Genomic DNA, 18,756 nt, shown 5'->3' on the forward strand with positions numbered 1-18,756 from the left:
CATGCTAGTCTGACTATAACATGTCAAATGTACAAAAGTATGTCCTAAAATGAGATTACAAACTAATCTGAGTGTATTTAATGAAACTGCGATCCAACAGGTGGAAATGCTTCCTAAGGCCATCTTGGAATAACTTCCACCCCAACTCATACAACAGAAATCTGCAGGTATTCGTTATGACAGGTCCAAAACCCAGATTTCATCTTCACTTTTGTACACTAAGAACTCAATCTATTGCTATTTTTTTTCCAAGGAAGAACAGCAGCAATCACAAAAGCACCTATTTCAACTCCACGAGATTTTCTCGAGTGACCTGGAGATTTTCCCGAATGATCTGGGGAGAGCCACGTTCAAAGCTGAGCAGATCTTGTTCTTGCAATTTAAAGATGAACAGCACTAGATACCAGCAAATAATTCAGGCCATAAAGAGAGAACGAAGATGGGGAAAAAAGGAGTTGTTGAAATGAAGAAATTTAAAAGGGCTGACAAAAATAAACAAATAGATAAATAAATAACAGAAGTATAGCCACATCTTACTACAGCTTTAACTCAGAAAAAACAACATATATTAGAGTGCGTGTGCATATATTTGCATATATATGTGTGTTTCTATAAATATATACAAACTCTGTGAAGCAGGACCTATGTTGATAATAAGAAGTAGTGCAACTTCCACGCACACACCCAGAGCCTTTCGCACCGACGCGATCCCCGCTCCCTCTGAATCCGGCGTTATTGGCGATTCTCTCTGCTCAGCTGTTAGCGGCAGCTGCCTGGCAGCCACGCGGGCTCCCCGCTTCGTGCACGGACACCCCGGGCACGCTGTGCTCCTCTCAGTCCCCACGCGGGTGCTCCCAGCAGCACCGGGGGCTTCGCGGGATGCGGCGCGGGAAGCGTTAAAGTGGCAGCAAGGCTCCTCAAAGCGGCAGGAATAAGGAGCGCGTGGGAAGTGCGAGGCCGATGCAGCAGTTCTGCCGCAGGGCAGCAGCTAGTGAGTGCCGGCGGGCAGGCCCCTGTTTTTAGTGGGCTTTTCCCGGCCCCGAGCGCCGTCGCTCACCGGCGCCGCGCGCGTTGGTTAGAGAGGCGCCGGCCGCTCTCACCTCTCATTCTCCGGGTGCTGCGGCAGCCTTCCCGAGCCCGGGTAAAAGTTTTTCAGGAAAGATGGGGCAGAGAGGGAGGAAGGGAGGCCGGGTGGCGCCGACTCGCCCCCGGTGCGAGCACGCCGGACCCCCAGAACAGGGCTGTGGGGCAACAAGAACATAGAGCACGTGCGTCAGGACGGAGCGGGGCACGGACACAGGCACCCACGCTGAGGATATCTTGGCTTTCCAGAAGCTAAGCTGCACCAAGTGCACTTCTGGGCAGTTTGCCTGATAACAGCGACCCTGCTGTTACACTCGATGCCTTTTTAGAAACATTTTAATGGCCCTGAAGAGCAGGCGGGAGATCTCGTTTCTTCAGCGTTATTTGTTCTCAAAACAATGCAGAAAATGAGGCTCTGAAACGTCAGAAAATACCCTTTCAGACTTGCTCTCCGTAAAATAAATCACATTACCGTTTTCCTTCTCTTGTTCTGGCAATGCACTGATGTTACAAACTTTATGATATAAACATGTTTTATGTTATAACTTGTTATAAACTACAGAATATTTACATGTAATGTACTGGGATAAATTTTTCAAAGTTCAAAAAAAAATGAAACTTCAGTTTTGCAAGCATCAAAAGAGATACTCCTACTGCACAGTTAAACATTACTTAACAACAGTAAAACATGTCAAGAGGGACATGAGAATCAACCCATTTTCTTCTACATAACATTTCTGGCTAATGCTCAATAAGAAAAGGGAGAAAAAGAAGCCCAGCCTGGAATCACGTTGTCACAAAGCTGTTTTGAGTGAAAATTTGCTGATTATGCAACTCAATCAGTGACTTCTTTAAAGCTATTACAAAGAAGTGAAGTCAGCAAGTCCTTCAGTTTGAACTGTCAGGGTTTCCTGTTTGCATACGACCTGGTCAGTGGAAAAAAATAAGCAGTTTATCTGGGTAAAAAACACATTATTTATGTCTTTGCAAGCATAGCAAGGCCATTTGAAGGCTTATTTCTTACTTCACCCCTTTCCTTTCGCTTAAAACAGATTAAGTCTTTCTCTGCAAGCTGCTGTGGCACTCACTCTGCTAACCCAAGTCGGGGTGAGAAAGTGCCATTTAAAGTCCCTTTTGGAGGGGCCCTGCGAGAAGCTCAAGCTGTGACCCACGGGCTCCCTGCTGGGAGGGAGGCCTCCATGGACTGGAGTCCTGGGGAAGTTTTGGAGTTTGCATGGACACCTACTGGAGATGGGGAGGAGGGCTGCGGGAAGGCAGCACCTCCAGGAGGTGCAAGGAGCCCCTCGGAGCAAGCACAGAGGCTGGGCTCCTGCAAGAGCCACGTCCCACGTGAACTAGCTGGAGAGGCTCCAAACGGGAAAGGGGAAGAGGTTGCCAAGGGAAGCTCCCAAGAAAGGCAAACAGGGAAACGGGTACGTCCCGCAGGTCAGAGGAGGTGCTTAATCCTTCCAGCTGCTTGGAGAGATTCCTGCACAGCTTCAACTCTGCACGGGGACTCAGGGAGCTCAGCCGATGCTCTGACAGGCACTTGAAGCTCCCAGAGCTTCTTTCATCCCGGCGCAAACCACCGGGCTGTTACAAGCACCGGGAACCTCCTCTCCCGCACGCGGCAAAGCCGGAAGGCTCAGAGCGCTTTTTCCAGAGGCCGCAAATGAAGAAGTGGAAGCGCCGTGGGGCTGCGGGAAGCGCCGGGGGGCTGCGGGAAGCGCCGGGGGGCTGCGGGAAGCGCCGGGGGGACCCACCTGGCGGGCTCGGGGCAGCCGTGGCGCAGCAGCGGGGCGCGGGCGCTCTGCGAGCGGCCGTTCTGGAAGGTGATGCGGCGGCGGGCGCTGGACGGCGGGTGGCTGAAGGTGTGCGCGCGGCGCCGCAGCCGCGGCGAGCCCGCCTCCTCCTCGGCGAAGGGCGGCCACGCCGGGCCCACGGGCGAAGCCGGCGGCGTGCCCGGCGGAGAATCCCCCGGAGAGGCGTCCTGCAAGGAAGCGCGAGAGCCGTGAGGCCGCCGGGATGGGACGGGACGGCGCGGCGGCACCAGGGCCCCTGCCCTGCTGGTACCAGCTGGGCGGCCAGGGCCTTTGAGAGCTGCCTCTGGAGCCTCAAAGCCAAAAGCAAAGCGGAGGGAGAGGTTTATGTACAGCGCAAACAACGTACTAATTACTCCAAGCATCCTCTCGCCGCGAACAGCATTCCAGCTACCGGGCTCCTGGCTCTCTCCGGGAAAAATAAGGAAGTGAAAAGATTAGGGAAACGGCCTTTCTGTGCGTGTGTGAGCGTGTTGGCTTCTCGGCGTATCGTGAGGCAGGCTTCCTGTGGCGCCGGCGCCGCATCCTGCGAGGGGAGCGCTCCCGCTCGGCCCGCGCGCGAGGAAGCGCCGCAGGAAAGTCACAGCCCAGGGCCCATCCCCAGGGAAAGGGCAGCGGCCAAGCCGGGCGCGACACAGCAGGGGGGAAAATAAAGAAAGGGACATGTTAAAAACGGGAAGCAAAGCGAAAGCGAGCGGAGCGCTGCTGGCGCGAGCCCACCGCAGCGGCATCCCCGGCCGCGCGGTTTGGGGCAAGACGCTTCCCTCCCGCGACCGCTGCCTGCGACAGGAGGATCCGGCACCTCCGGGGAAGCCCGTGTAGTCGGGATGTGGCTCGGTTTGAGCTGCTGCCGGGAAGCGAGGCGGAAGCAGGACAGGGACTGCTGGCTTTTAGAAAAGGAAGGGAAGTATAGAAGGAAAAAAAACCCCAAATCCCCCCAAACACCACCACACCACACACGTGTATAGAGGTGACCAAAGAGCAGACTGAAGCCGAAGCCGCAGGTGGAGGCTCCGGGCGCGCGGCGCCCACGCACCCTGTCCGAGGCCAGGCTGTTGCAGCGCTCGAAGCTGTCCACGCTTCCCAGGCGGCCTCGCATCCTGTTGGCTCCCTGCAAGGAAAAGGCAGGGGGTTAATCCGGGCTTTCCCCTCCCGCCCGAGGGATAAGCAGAGGTGCAGAGGACGGCTCGGACACGTGCCTTGCTAGGCCACGGAGAGCAGGACGCTCCAAGCATTGGCTGAAGCTGTTACTGCTTTTCTGCCCTCCCCCGAGGGTTCTACCCCTACAATCCCCTTTCCTGAAGCCACTGAACGTTCCTTCACTCCTGACGGCTGCCCTCACATACTTCACCCCACATCTAGGCGTTTCAGACCACTCAAACCCAGGCAGGACAAGCACTAAAACTGAGGCCAGGGCTCTCTGGCTGCAGAGCCACCAACAGCAGAGAGGCAAGGCTGGAAATCAGGGTCTTCTGGCCGCACGGGAGCAGCAGGGCCTTTGACCACCCTCTGCCTCTAACTCTCACCATCATGAAACACGAGCGGCAACCTGGGCCTGAGCTAAATTACAGCACTTAAACGGGGGAAAATAAAACCTGGCTTTTAGGAGAACTATAGATAGACTGAGCTCACAGTAGCTCTCCTTGGAACGCTTGCAGCTACAGGGGAAGTTTTGTCAACAGCTGCAGTATTTATTTAGCCTGCTTTTCCTGGTAGGGTTTATTTTGTCTTTCAAGGCTTTGAATGCCCCCTCTGTGCATCACCCCATTTAAGCTTCCGACGCAGGAATACGCTGCCTGAAACATCTCCTCGCTGACCCTCGCAATAAAACCAGAGCAAAGGATGACTTGGAAACCTCTCAGTAGATTTAAAAAACACTCAGTGTTATATTTTTGGCATGCTAAGAAGGGCTTTTTGGTTTGGGAATCAAACAACAACAAAAACGTTAGCATGGCGGAGGCTGGGATAAATCTGTTCCTGAGGTCAGAGGGAGGTTTTATTTATTTTTCTGAAGTACACAGCTAGGAAGCCACAGCCTGTTTTCAGTTCAAACACAGCAAAAATAAGACCAGGACAGCAAAACAAACAAGTGAAAAAGTGACATTCCTTTGTGAACTGCTCTATCTGAAGTCAGCGCACAGACCCCAACAAGTTTCCCTACTGTGAGGGGACAGCTCTAAGTCACTTGGGCAGCTGAAAAGGGGACTGGATGCCATTTGTCAAGCTTAAAGTGTTCCAAGATAAACCAGCTACTGCAAACTTATTTCAGATTGTGGCGAGATTGACGTTACATACGTCTCCCTAAAACACATTTTTTTTTTTACTTTTTTCTCCTCCCTAATTTAAATCTTTGCACCTACAGTACAATTCTGAATGAGTTTCACAAATACGCACGCAAATAAATCTTTTCTTTCCTAGTCTCTTTACTGCTAACTATATCTTAAAACAGAGAGGATAAGCCACGCACCGTTAGCATTCCAGTACATTAACACCAGGTGACCTGCAGCTGGCTTAGGGGCATTGAAGCCTAAATACATTTAAATACATTTACAACTTAACCACGATGCAGGGGGCTGCTGTAACAGCACTATGGTACCAAGTGAGAACTGCTGAACCTTGTGCTAACATGGGCATGCACACAGCACACACAGAGCAGGCACACAGACACTGTCTAGAACTGTATCTATCAACTTTGGGTACAGGAACGTGTGTGCACGTATATATACATATATCTGTACCTCCTTGTACTATAGCACTCAGCACATCCCAGCAGTCCTGTTGAGAAGGAACACGCTCTATCAAACCTAACACCAGATAAGTGATACTCCCTTCTGAGGGGTTTCAATGCAAGTCCTGTATTTTCTGAGGGATGTTCTTCCCTCCACGTGTGTGTGAACGTGTCCATGCAAGGCTGGCTGCTTTCCTGGTGACGTAGGGCTGGGCCAGCCCCACTGCAGGGTTAGTGCCCCACTGGCAGCACTAGATGACTTTCCAGTCACACGTCCTTGAGACGTGGGAAGTAACTGAGCCTCAGCACAGGGCATGACTGTAGCTGTCACCATCTGATGGTATTTCAGACTGCTGAAATTATCCAGGTCTTGGAGCATCACTGCTCCCTTCATGCACACTCTGCACACCCTGACAAAGGTCCCAGCTATAAAGCTTTCTATATAGCATAGGCTGGAGTTGCTCAGGCAAGTTTTAATCCTAGCTTCAGTCCTACGTGTAGCCCAGGGTTAACCTTCAGTGCAGGCACAGATTCTCCCTGGCAATGAATGTTCTGCCTCCTTGGTGAGGCGCACCAGTGGCTCCTCAAGATGACTTTATGGCATTCCCATTTAAGCTGCAGCCAAGGGGACAAACACAGGCAAATGCAGCAAGGTACTTGAGATTACTAGCAGAAGGAACAAGTACCTGCTGCCAGTAATCTTAAAATCCTGCTGCCAGTAATCTTAATTTCACTGCCCCAAGCTGTATTGGCATCATGTCATCTAGCACCGCAGCTCATCTATGCCCTGGATCCCAAGCATTCAGACTCCTTCATTTACTCCTTCATATTCCTCTTCTCCCCTCTCAGGACTCTCCCTATGAGGCAGCAAGAGAAACCTGCACTTAAGACTTACTTTTAAAAGGCTAATAAATAGAGAGAGATGCAGAGCACGCTCCCATGATCATCTGCAATTCCATGTTGTCCCGGGCTAGCAGCAAGAATTAATTTCAAAAATCCATAGAGACAGGTAGATTTCCTGCACAAGGATCATTTTGCTGCTGCTTCCCCAAGACTCTTAGTGGCCAACGAGCTTTTCAGCTGGGAGATGTAAGGTCACTTCTCAGACTAGAACAAGGTTACTTCTCAGAACATAAAGATCTCCAGCATAATTCATGCAGGGACATCTATCCAAGCTTTCAAAACAAGATAACGGATCCTGTTATGAGATCATACAGCCCTTCTGACAGAAGAAAAAAAAAAAAAAAAGGCATTTTAAAGCAAGACATCTGATAACACTCAGCTAATTTGCTTGTCAGGCTTATTTTTCACAGAGTTGCCTTTTTGCTCTGCCTATGAGGCTTATCATAAACTTTCCCTCATAGCCAAGTCACTGTCACCCTCACATTTCACAACAGGCACCTCTCTCCACTAAGTATTTATGAGGAAAAATATCTGATAGGGCTTTGCTGTCAAGGCTATCTGGGAGACGTGCTGGCAGCGGGCTGTTCATCTTACCCTTGAGAAGATATTTTCCAGCGAGCTGGTCAAGGATTTCTTGGCCTTGTTTTTGAGAATGTCCAGTTTGAACCTGCCGCCGGCGGCCGTGCTCTCCGGGATGGCGCTGTTGGGGGCGGCCTGTGGAGGGGAGGCCAGGACACAGGTCAGCTTGGGCAAGTCCTTGGGCAACTGCAGCACTCCAAGCACGAAGCTGCACCAAATTACATAATGAACAGCATAGCCTTGGCCTTCATTTAAAAAAAAAAAATGTTAAAAGAACATTCCACCCTTAAGGACTACCTAAAAAAACCTGAATTGAGCAATACTGTTATCTGTTCCATTTGATAGGTACTTTTGTGATATACGTGGTGCCTTCTTGGCGCCTACTCTCCCTAAAATGGCTGTTATGCAGTGGGGATCCAGGAGCGAAGAGACAGAAGAGGTATTCCTCCCACTAGAAGGAAATCTAGACTTCAAAAAGACCCCTAAAACCACACCAAAACTTAAAAAACAAAATAATTGCTTGGCTTCTTTCCCTCCTTCCTTCCCACCCAAAGCTAAAGAATGGAGCACGCCACAATAAATCAACCCCAATCGCTTCTGCTTCATTCCTGGCTCCCGGCACCACCACCCAGCTCCAGCTCTGGCTCCAGCTTTGCTCCTATTGAAGGCTGCTTCCGAGCAGCGTGGGCAGGAGGAATGACACAGAGTTGAGCTCTACCGAGGGGGCCTCGTCGATGTGAACGTGCGTCTTCTGCTTGGCCTCACACAGCTGCCGGAGATGCAAGATCACAAGCTCGTTCTCCTCCTGGTCGTTTTCAGGCTTCATTTTCTGATAGCAGCAACAAAGAAAAAAGGAGAAAAATAAAAATAAAAGTTGTCTCTTGAGTCATGAGTTGCTTGGCTTCACTTCTGCTTATTCTTTGAAGTTAATGTATCAATGCTGCAGTTGCCAGAGTGTCCTACATTAAATTAAATTACAATATTGCTTGTGTGTCTTCACACTCTAGGGCAAACCAGGCCTGTCCACAGGGAGAGCACTGCAGGCCAAGGAGGGCAACGAACCTCATGACTGCACGTTTTCTTTTCCAAGCTTATCTGCCCTTGTCTAGGCTCACAAGAGTGCACAAAGACACACAGAGACATCTGCTTTCCCAGGCAGCCAGAGAAGAGCACAGCCTTTGGCTTCCTAAGCCAGTTCATGTTTACTTTAAGCTGCCCAGATGATCATGAGCATGGTTTTATACTACACCCTTTACCCACTTAAGTACACTTAAGTGCATTAAGACTCTAGCCTTGGAGCGCTAGTCGGAACAGAGTGAAAACAAGCAAATGCCCAACTACTTCCCAATAGTCTGTGCACCTTGGCTGTTCTCAATTCAGCTTCACAGTATCGCTTTTATACAAGTGTATTTACAAATGAGAAACCAAAGTCAATAAAAAAAAATTAAAAATTAAAAAAAAATTTAAAATACTTTGCACACAGACATAAAAGTTGCCACTTTCCTGACACCAGCATAGCACAGATGACATTTGGCTGGAGCATACTATTTTTGGTAGAAAAAATGACAAATCCTAGACCAACTACAGGGCAACACAGTCAAGTAGGCAAGCAAAGAAATGTTTAGCCCATTTTAAATGGGCTTTTCTCCCTTGCTCTTCCAAATGTCCCCATTTTTTTTTCCTCCTCTCCCAAAGCTGAGGCAACAGCTTCTAACTTATTACCTGAACGCTTTCAAAAATGTCTGCTTGCTCATTATCAGATAGTGACGACAAGTGTCTCTGGATTACGAGTTTGGCTCTTGGTGGATAGAGTCCTGAGAAAAGAAGAGCATATTAAAGCCTCTGGAGTCCCCAGACATCTCCCAATACCCTTTTTTTGCTAAACCATGCAGTTCTGTCTCATTTCATGGGCAGTAAAAATAGAACAAGCCACAGTTAAACTGGAAGCCCAGCACCGATATGGGGAAGGGAAGAGGGGAATGGAGGAGGGAAATATATTCAGGGGAATATGAAAGGATATTCAATGCACAAGGGACTCACAAGTCCCTGAGGGCTTAATTGAAACATGTAGACACATTTTCATACAAAGGAAAGGAGAGGGCACAGGTCATAAAGCGGAACTAAAAGAACCCTCCTCAAAAGTGAGAGGCACAAAGCCAATAGAAACAGAAGAAAGAAATTTTGCTTTTTGCTAACCGTGTTTGCCCATAAATCTAGGGGGAAAAAAAAAAAAGAAAAAACAGGCTAAAAATAATTTTTGTAGCCAACACTGGCATCATCAATAGAACATCCCAAGCAGAACAGATGAAGACTGACAAAAGTCGAAGTCCTGAATTTAGTTACAGGAATCTTGTTGACTATAAGGATCTTGCTAAACAAAGCAGAATGATAAAATCGGAGGCACTGCAGTAAGTATTTCAGTCACTAAGTACAAAGCTTAAACAGCAACTATTTTTGTACTCAACTCATTACTCTGGAAGAGATCTTTCCATACTGGGCTCTGGGGTCTTTTCTAATAGGCTTACAAGTACCCTATCCAAGATATTCACACTGCTGTATAGAGCAACCTCTATGATTCTTCCACTGTGAGAAAAAATTCAAGTTAAGGTTTATGATTTCTGAATCTCTGTTGCTAAACCCAGAAGACACCACTCACCACCTAGCAGAATTTCTCTCCACCAGGCATTTTTGCTTTGCTTCTCTTCCACCAGAGGGAGGTAAATAGCACTATTGACTTCTAATCAGTGGGGAAAGTGGGTGACTTACGGTACAACCAGACCAAAAGAGACCAGAACATGGTAACATATTTGCTTGTTTCCATACAACACTTTGCAAGGACGCAAATCAGAATGACTTTAGAAATGGGATCCTGGTGCAAGGTAGGATTGAAACCAATCCTAAGCCATTTTGTATGTGTTCTGGCATACTGCACTTCCAAGGAAACTAAAAATGGTTGTGCATGCACATATTTCAAAGCCAAGGTGCTGCCTTGACTCTATTAGATATTAATCTCCTAATTCAATCATTTATTTCCTGTAACATAATTGAGTTTTTAAGTACATGCAAAAATGAACACAAAGGAAAAAAAATCCCACATGGGAAAGAAACAACTCATCAGAAAGCAAGATCCTTTCCGATCATTGCTGTCTTGTTAAGAGTCGTTTTGGAATAATGTATTTTCAGAGAAACAAAAGAAGAAATATATGTTTTTCTGTACTTTTTAACACTGGAGAGGCTTGGTGATGAAACAATAAGTATTTACAATATGAGCTATATTTAGAGGACTCTATTTAGTTGTAGTATCTTTACTGCCACCACCTCCATGTGACTGCAATGACTGAAAGGAGACGATGATGCTGATCTCCTGTGGATTCCCCTTTCCCGCTCTCACATCCCCTCAAGGGTTCCATCTCCAGGTGAGGAGGAACTTCTTCACTGTGAGGGTGCCAGAGCCCTGGAATAGGCTGCCCAGGGAGGCTGTGGAGTCTCCTTCTCTGGAGATCTTCCAACTCGCCTGGATGCCGCCCTGTGCCCTGGGTGTGCCTGCTGGAGCGGGAAGGTTGGACTAGATGATCTCTAGAGGTCCCTTCCAACCTTGAATATTCCGTGACTCTGTGACTCAACCCCAGGCCCGAGGAAGGTGCCCACCCTTCCCAGGGCCCACGGGACGCTTCCAGCAGCAGCCCAGGCGCGCGGTACCTTCGATCCTCTCGCAGAGCTTGTGCAGCGCGTGCATGGGGCAGGCCTCGCAGAGCTTCACGTGTGTCTTGGCGCTCTGCAGCGCCGCGGCCGTGCTGAACGCCTGCTTCAGCGTCAGCATCACCTCGTCCACCTGCGGGAGGCCCAAGAAGACACGGCAGTAGTGTAAGCAGAAAGGCACCCGCCACCAACCCAGGCTTACCAAGACCCGCCGCTTTCCCACCCCAAAGCCTGGCACTGTCTGCAAGCAGACACAACCGCGCGGGTAAAGAGGGCTGGGATCTGCTCCTGCCCATTCCCTGGAGGCCAGGTTAATTGGAATTAAGCACTGGGGTTCTCTGAAACAGCCGGCTACGAATGTCCATAGAGGTTCTAGCCATGCACAGGATTTCAAAATGGAAATGGAAAAAAGGGAAATGGAAATATGGAAACAGGAGGAAGATGTTCTCATTCAGAAGGGCCTCGATCTCTTCCTCCTGTGGCATCTGTTGTACCTGGACACCTGGGCACCTAAATGCTTCCAGAAACTTACTTGTCAGGATACTTTAACAAGAACATTATAGTTATATACTGAGTTTCTACTACTAGAAAAAAATAATAAACTGCTCTCCAAAATAGTGATTTATTATTTACGCTTTGTGCCAGAATCTGGGGCTACGCAGCCAAGTCCTCACTATTAAACTGCAAACTCATCTGGGGCCGGAGGGAGGGTTTTCCGAGATGCTGCATTTCCGGAGTCTCCACTGGAATCCGAGTTGTGGATGCTCCCAGCTGGAAGCGCAGCCGGAGAGCGAGCACCCAACAGCAGCTCCCATGCACAGGGCACTGCACTTTCCTCGGGATCAACACCCTCTCAGACCGGCTTTAGGCTCCTCCGAGAGGCACAGCAAGGCCGCATTCCCACCCACCGGCCCTGGAAAAGCTCGGCTTTTGTGCCGGAAAGGTCAGGGGCGAGGGGGGTTCACCTCGCTCATTCACACACACACGCTCCAGCTCCAGGCACAAAGCGCTCGGACTGTCCCAGTGTGTATTTGCAGGGAATACAATGCTTATTAAAAGCCATTTACCCAGGTCTTTGTATTATGCTGGACAGAAGGAAAGTGCTTGAAGGCAGTTTGGGAACAAAGGCGACTATTATACCTCAAAAACAATTTTTATTTTTTGCTTTTTGAAGAAAGGCTGAAGAAACTGAAGTATTTAAGAATAAAAACATGCAGTCTATCATTCAAAACACACAGACTATTCTGAGGGTCTGTCAGTTACAAGAAAAAAAGGCACCTGAATGTGGAAATCTGAATTAGGTTGTTTCTCGATGTTTTACTGCATGTCTATTAAAAAAACTCCACCTTTTTACATGCTACAAGCCAAATTCCTTGGTGCTCTTTTAGCAATAGGACAAGCATTGCACAGCAAATATCCCTGTTGAGAGATATATATATATATATTTATATTTATTCTTTTTTTCTTTTTCTCAAGTAAATGAATGCAAAAGTCTCTCAAAACACAAGATACTCAAAATATTACTAGATATATAGATACTGAGCACTCTGAAATCATGAGAACAGACCGTACCTAGGTTCAGTGCAAATATACCCAGCACGAGTAGGACAGCTTAGCTGGCAGCACAGAACCCAGAAAGTGCTTTACTGCTCTGCCCAGCCCCAATTAACTTGCCATTAGCATCCAAGCAATCGCATGCTAAATTAGCTCAGGAACACTCCAGTCCCTGTTGCAATGTGGAAATTCCCACATATGTCAGTAACTAGAATACATAAACTGATAAATTTTTGATATGCATATCTAGCACATTTTAAGATGTGTATATAGCACATTTTAAGCGGCTTTGAATAACATTATACATGGCCAGATTTATTAGGTCAGTTGCAACATTTTCTCCTAGCACAAAGACTCAGTTGATTTCATAACAAGCTCCTGTTTTCTTCTCGTTTTGATTCTAGCGCAGTGTAGGATACTTAGGGCTATTAACTGCTTCAGGTTTTAGTGACCAAAATCTATTCCTTCTCACAATTTGCTTACTGAATTCACGTTTTTCAGACAGCTAAAGCGATGATTTACAAGTCTAGATTGAAACAGAAAAAAAAAGTTAGCAGCTATTAGTACAGACTAATGCAAATTTTCAGGATTTAGGAGATGCTTTGGTCATCCCCTGGCAAAGAAAGCTAGGGCCATTCATTTGCAGTTCCTTACCAGCGATTCGCTCGCGCACTGGAACACGTAGCAGACGTACTGGCTCAGCCCGGGCTCCACAGACTCCCGACAAATGAAGCCAAAGTGATCGACGTGCTTTATGCCCTGGAAGGGTTTTGAAAGGACATTGAGAGACTGCTTTATAAACACGGAGAGCTTCCAACTTGATCCTAGAAACAGTTCCTAGACTCCCGACATTCGCAAACAGAAAAAAAATTGAGATCCTATAAGCACATGCTGCTAATGATCTCTTCAGCAACTCCAACATTATCTTTTATATACCTTTTATATTAAAACATTACACAGAACTCTTTGCACAATCAAATCAAATAGCTACACAGCAATAATGGGCCTGGATTTCTTCCACTAGAAGAATTGGATTTCCAGGGAAGCCAACAAAACAGTCCCAGGTTGTATCCGGAATTGCCTCTGCAGTCAAAGCACTGATGTGAGGAGCCCACACTAAAACATGCGGCTGGGATGGTATTAAAGTAGTGGCACATCATCTCTTTCCTTAATAGAGGTTTAAAGTACCGATAAATAAGTAAATAAATAGAGCAGGGGGTGCGTGAGAATTGCTACCTGTTACTACTGATCTTTTATTTCAGGATCCTAGTGTAACTGTTGAACAGGGAACCCGGCCTTGCTAAACGTGCAGCGAGAGGATCAAAGAGACCTGCTCCCAAGGCAGCACTGTGCTCCTGGTCTCAGCGCACGGAACATGACTCACTATTGTTACAGCCTTTGCCAATGTTTTTATCATCTAAATATGGCAAGAGTGGATTCTCTCCAAACGAAAAGCCCGAGCCCGCAAGTTCAAATACAACAGAAGGCAGAACTCAGTTGCTTGGATCCATCTCCAAAAACAACACCTATATCATGAAAAGATGGGAGGAGATGAATCAGCTGGCTTGTGCCTTCAGAAAACACTCTGGACAAAACCAGCAGCACGCTACGTGACAGACTGAACATAGCGTCACTATTGCCAGTAGTTTTTAAAACTAAAACCGAACTCCAGAAGTTACATCTGTGCTGCTGGAAGAGCAAAGCTTAACACAAGTGCAGAGCCCACCTAAGGTGGCTCAGAAGCCATCTGATGGTTTATATAGCAGGGAACTGTTGCTCTTTCTTTTGTGATTAAAGTGTAATTTCTCCATGCGGCTCAGTGAGATGCAGGTTGCCTCACTGCAGACCAGGCCTGCAAAGTCTACTACTGTCCAATTTCCCGTTTTTGCATTTTTTTTCCCATTTTGCATAGCCATGGTGGAAATGACACTCACACCACTGTGGTTGTAAAGGGCGCAGTGTGTTTTCCTGGATGCCACCCTGTGCCACATGCTCTGTGGGTCCCTGCTGGAGCAGGGGGGCTGGACCAGATGATCTCTAGAGGTCCCTTCCAACCTCAACCATTCTGTGGTTCTGTGATTCTACCAAGAGCAGATGCACACAGGCTCTGTAGCAGGGTGCCTTGGCCTGCCCCGACAGAAGAACACGCAGCTCGTTCTGTGCTGCCAAAGGCCAGCAAGCCTGCAACGAGCAATCTGCTGCGGCCGCATGCACCTGCATTGCTAGCACTGACATGTGCTGCTTAGCCAGTTAGGTGAAGCTCAGATAACGAGCTGACCTCAGCAGATCAATCACCCTCACGCTATAGAACAGAAACACCTTTATTGGACGGGACTGCAAGAACACAGAACCCGAGTTCGAGAGAACGTCTCTTTTTGCATCATTTTAGAGCTCAGAAGACCGAACATTCCTAAGCTGCAGCCTCACGATATGCAGTAAATCCCTGCTCTCCAAACCCACAAAGCAGCCCCGTGGCCAGCACTGAGGTCTGGTAAAGAAACCCCGATGAGCCTTATGCAACCAAAGCTTTAGTCTTGAACAAATTAAAGTCTCATTCGTATTGAACATAGCGGGTAAAAAAGACTTTTCTAAAGTATCTGTCACATGAGAAGAAAAAAAGAAAAAGCATTTTTCAACTCAGCTAGCATTACTAGTGCCTGTCCCAATCACTGAAACATGCAAAATAACAACTTTTGCCTCAAACAAGACCAAGGAGGTCAAGAACGGGACAAAGCCCAATACGCAGCATTACCTGATAGTATTTACCACATGTAATTATTTTCCTGAAGGAAAGCGAGGCCTCAAAGGACTGCAATGGTCCTGGTTTAAAGGCTTTGGCCTTTACAGTCATCACCAGGAGCAGAACAAAGCTTGTCCCAGCTTAGGGCTCTTGTTTGACTGTTACTTGTATCTTCACAGAACTCATGAGTCACTTTCATCCAACTCAGAAGATCCAGGCCATGTGCAGATTTAGCTTTTCATACCACTTCTTTAAGACCTTTGCCAGCCTCCCACACATGGAAGTGTGCTTGCAACTAACACAATAATAATAAGGTGGTCTGAAATGCTGCATGTGAACAGGGAATGGAAGAGGGAAATGAAACAAGACCTTGGAACAGAAAGTAGCAGAAGGAAGAACAGCTGCAAGATAGAGTAGCCCTCGCCCTAGGTATTTCACTTCATAAAATGTATTTATCTACTGATGGAGCAAGCTAGGCTCATCCCTTGCCACATCCTACAAAAGCTACTATGCTGGTGAAATGCTGCCTGTCTCAAGGGATCATCAGATATTCCAACAGTCCAGAGGTTTTTAGCTCAACTGCCCAGAGATGACACTGCTGATATCCTAAATGGGAATTGCTTCCAATATTAAATCCAATGCCCTCTCGGAGCAGAACAGTTCACACGCTGTTGTCTAATCAATGACCAAAGCTGCCACTACTGCAATTCCAGCTTGTTATTTTGTGCCTGTCTCTTTTCCTGCATTGAAGCTTTGTGGGAATGACATTAAGTTCTTTGTGCAGTAGCTACTTGCAAGCGCTACCAGACAAGTGACATAAAAATGCTTGATCTGCATGACAGCCTCTCAATATTTTAAAAGCAAAACTTCAAGTCTGCTGTAACTGCTCATGAATCAACCACATATATTCAGCATTAGTCCAAAACAGTGATACTTTTTTTTGTGTCAAACTTCACGTTAGATGTATACATCAGCATTTACCACTAACACTCAAAACCACTCTTCTTAAAGTAAGAAGCAAATGGGGTAAAGCAGCAGATTATTTGTATATATCGGAATTTAGCTAGAGAAAATAAAATATTTAAAAACGATCTTGGAAACTGAAAAATAAAAATAATAATAGGAAACAGCATGGAACACTGCAAGAAAACTCTACATTTCTTTTTTTGGCAAGGCAGCCCAACTGAAGAACAAACTGATGCATTTGGGTTTTTTTTTCCCCATGATCTGTGTGTGCTTACCTGAGAACACGAGGAGATATCTTTGAAATTCTTTTCAAGCACAACGGACTTGGTGTCAGGACTGATGAGGTTAACTTCAAACCTTCCAACCTTGAAAAGAAGTGGAAAAAAAAAATAGGAAAATTTAGTTTGTGATTGTCTCAGTGTTAGTGGTAACAAGAAACATCAAAATCCAGTTGTTTTTGGTACACCTAGAAATACCTGTAGCGTAACAGCTTACTTGGTAGGAATAAGGGGCATAATTTAGCTTGCGTTGAGTTAAAAGTATTTCAGTAAGAACATGCAATTCACTGGGAAAGTTTTTAAAAGAAGATGTTTTTTCTCTTCCTTTTTGAGTTATTTTGATTCGAAGAGCCTACGTTTAACAGATGCTACTTAAATCCTTAGTAAAGAAACAGTACAGGTAAATTACAAGCCACAATTGGGGGGAAAAAACAGCAAAAACATCAAAATTACCTAACTTGTAGGTTTTTTTTCTTTTTAAACTATACCACAGATTAATTGAGAGTTGATCTTAAGGCACTATCTTTATTTTCCATAATAATTGTGATTGAAAATGACTATGTCATGCAAGGAGCTACCTTTTCGCTTTTCCAAGCCGCTGCTCAAGTGTGTGAACTGATCCATGGAGCCTGAGGGGTTTTCCAGCTAAATCCTTTTGACTAGTTACTAATGACAGCCCTGGCTTTCCAAAGGAGAATACACCCCCAACACACACACTTCAGTCCAATACTTCCCCAAAGAATAAAAGGCTAGACTGAGCTTTAAAGCCAAAGGCAAGACAAAACCCAGGCATTTATCTCCTGGTTATTTTAAGGTGTCGAAAGATCCTTCCTTTTCTGGGTCACCTCCTTTTCTGGGTCACCTTCCTTCACTTGGGTCACCAAAAGTCTCTTTTGTCTTCTCAATACTGGCTCTGAAGACCTCAAACAGTAGAGGTGAGGAATGGAAGAACTGTGAGGTCTGATGGAAGAGCCCTTCACAACAAGTAGAAGCAGTTGAGATTTTGCAGATCACTTGCTTGGGAAAGGCAGGCTTAAGGTATAAGTTATCACAAAAGGGCTGACTCAAACATAATGCTATGGAGCAGGAATTTGTAGGAGTAAATGTGTAGCAAGGAAGATTTATTCACACCGAAAGCCTCATGGGATCACCAGTTTGAAAAAATACCTACTGTTTTCAGCTCTCTCCTGCGTCTCAATAATAGAGATGGACCAGATTCGCATACAAAATATGCGAGTCTCTCCCCTAGGGCCACTGCTCCTGTTGTCAACGTGTAATTCTTCTCTCTAATGTTTGCCTGCGCTCATGATTTGAGCCGACTTCCTTCAGCAAGTCCAGATACTTGTGCCCCAATCACTACAAATGCATCGATATTCTCGACAGGCCATGAAACCACCCCAAATCCCACCGCTTATCTTCCAAAACTTGTCCCCGCTCCAAAACGCACCAGGGAAGGCAGGGCACAGGCCAAGCTGCGCTCCCATCCGTGACCTTGCCGCTCCTAGCACGCACCTGGAACAGCATGGTCCTGTTCTTCTCCGAATCCGAGGGCTGCACGTGACTGGGCGCGCTGGCGTGCCTGCGGCGCGCCTGCACTTTCAGGCTGCCCTCGTGGACCCTTCTCTGCGTGACGGCCGTGACGCTGCTGCAGCGCGCCCGGAACTCCTGCTGCTCGTCCCAGCCGAAGTCCTCCAGGATCCGCTCCGGGAAGGAGCCGCGCGCGCTGCACAGGCCGGCCAGGTTGCTCTGGCTGCCCACCGTAAACATGCCGGGCTGCGGCGCGGCGCCGGGAGCGCCGTTGGCCTCCTCGAAGGGACTGTCTGGCGGGGAAGCGGGCACTTCTCCTTCTCCCAAGGGCAAATCCAAGCTGGCCTCGGCACTGCGCTGCTCGCTGAGGAGCTTGAGGCGCTGGCGCTCGTGCAGGCTGAACTTCTCGATGCAGTCGTCGATGAGCGTGGAGGGCGCTTTCTTGTGGGCCACCGTCACCTTCCCACAGTACAAGACCTCAAACTTTTGGGAGTTGTAGAAGGCGTCTTCGCTGTCCTTGCTGCTCTTGGCATCTTCCTTCAGCGCTGCCTTGGAGACTTGCCGTATGCTGCTGATGACATCGGGAACCTGAAGGAGAATTTAAAAGTCCCTTTAGCAGCCACAAACAAAACACCGCAGGCAGCGATACGCCAGACCTCTGCAATATAAATGTTTACAGGAGTTACTGCTTCAGCTGAGCCCTACCAGCTTCTCGGCTGACAACATAAACCCAGTAATTTCTAAATTCTGCACAGGCAGTTTCTGAAGGGTAAGCAGAGGAAATTATTCCTAATATTGTTTTAGCAGAACATGCTTCAGAGCGTGAGGTTTTAAACAGCCAGAGCGATCACCTTGAAGTCTACTGACAAATGGCTCTTC

General features: G+C 47.3%; 1 protein-coding gene across 1 annotated transcript in view; it reads right to left on the minus strand.

The window, feature by feature from the left end:
• Positions 1 to 18,454, minus strand: part of TBC1D4 (TBC1 domain family member 4) — a 44,332-nt gene extending 25,878 nt beyond the window's left edge. Inside the window, exons 1-10 of the mRNA XM_026044521.1 lie at positions 17,863 to 18,454; positions 16,348 to 16,437; positions 13,021 to 13,125; positions 10,813 to 10,945; positions 8,836 to 8,927; positions 7,832 to 7,942; positions 7,129 to 7,248; positions 3,940 to 4,014; positions 2,847 to 3,073; positions 1,101 to 1,241 (exon numbers count right to left, since the gene is read on the minus strand). Coding sequence (XP_025900306.1) covers positions 1,101 to 1,241; positions 2,847 to 3,073; positions 3,940 to 4,014; positions 7,129 to 7,248; positions 7,832 to 7,942; positions 8,836 to 8,927; positions 10,813 to 10,945; positions 13,021 to 13,125; positions 16,348 to 16,437; positions 17,863 to 18,117 — 1,349 coding nt within the window. The 5' untranslated portion in view covers positions 18,118 to 18,454. The remainder of the gene's footprint in view (positions 1 to 1,100; positions 1,242 to 2,846; positions 3,074 to 3,939; positions 4,015 to 7,128; positions 7,249 to 7,831; positions 7,943 to 8,835; positions 8,928 to 10,812; positions 10,946 to 13,020; positions 13,126 to 16,347; positions 16,438 to 17,862) is intronic.
• Between the last annotated feature and the right edge of the window lie 302 nt (positions 18,455 to 18,756).

The sequence above is a fragment of the Nothoprocta perdicaria genome, unplaced genomic scaffold (genome assembly GCF_003342845.1).
Source record: "Nothoprocta perdicaria isolate Ctin4 unplaced genomic scaffold, notPer1 scaffold_37, whole genome shotgun sequence".
Taxonomy (NCBI): Eukaryota; Metazoa; Chordata; class Aves; order Tinamiformes; family Tinamidae; genus Nothoprocta; species Nothoprocta perdicaria.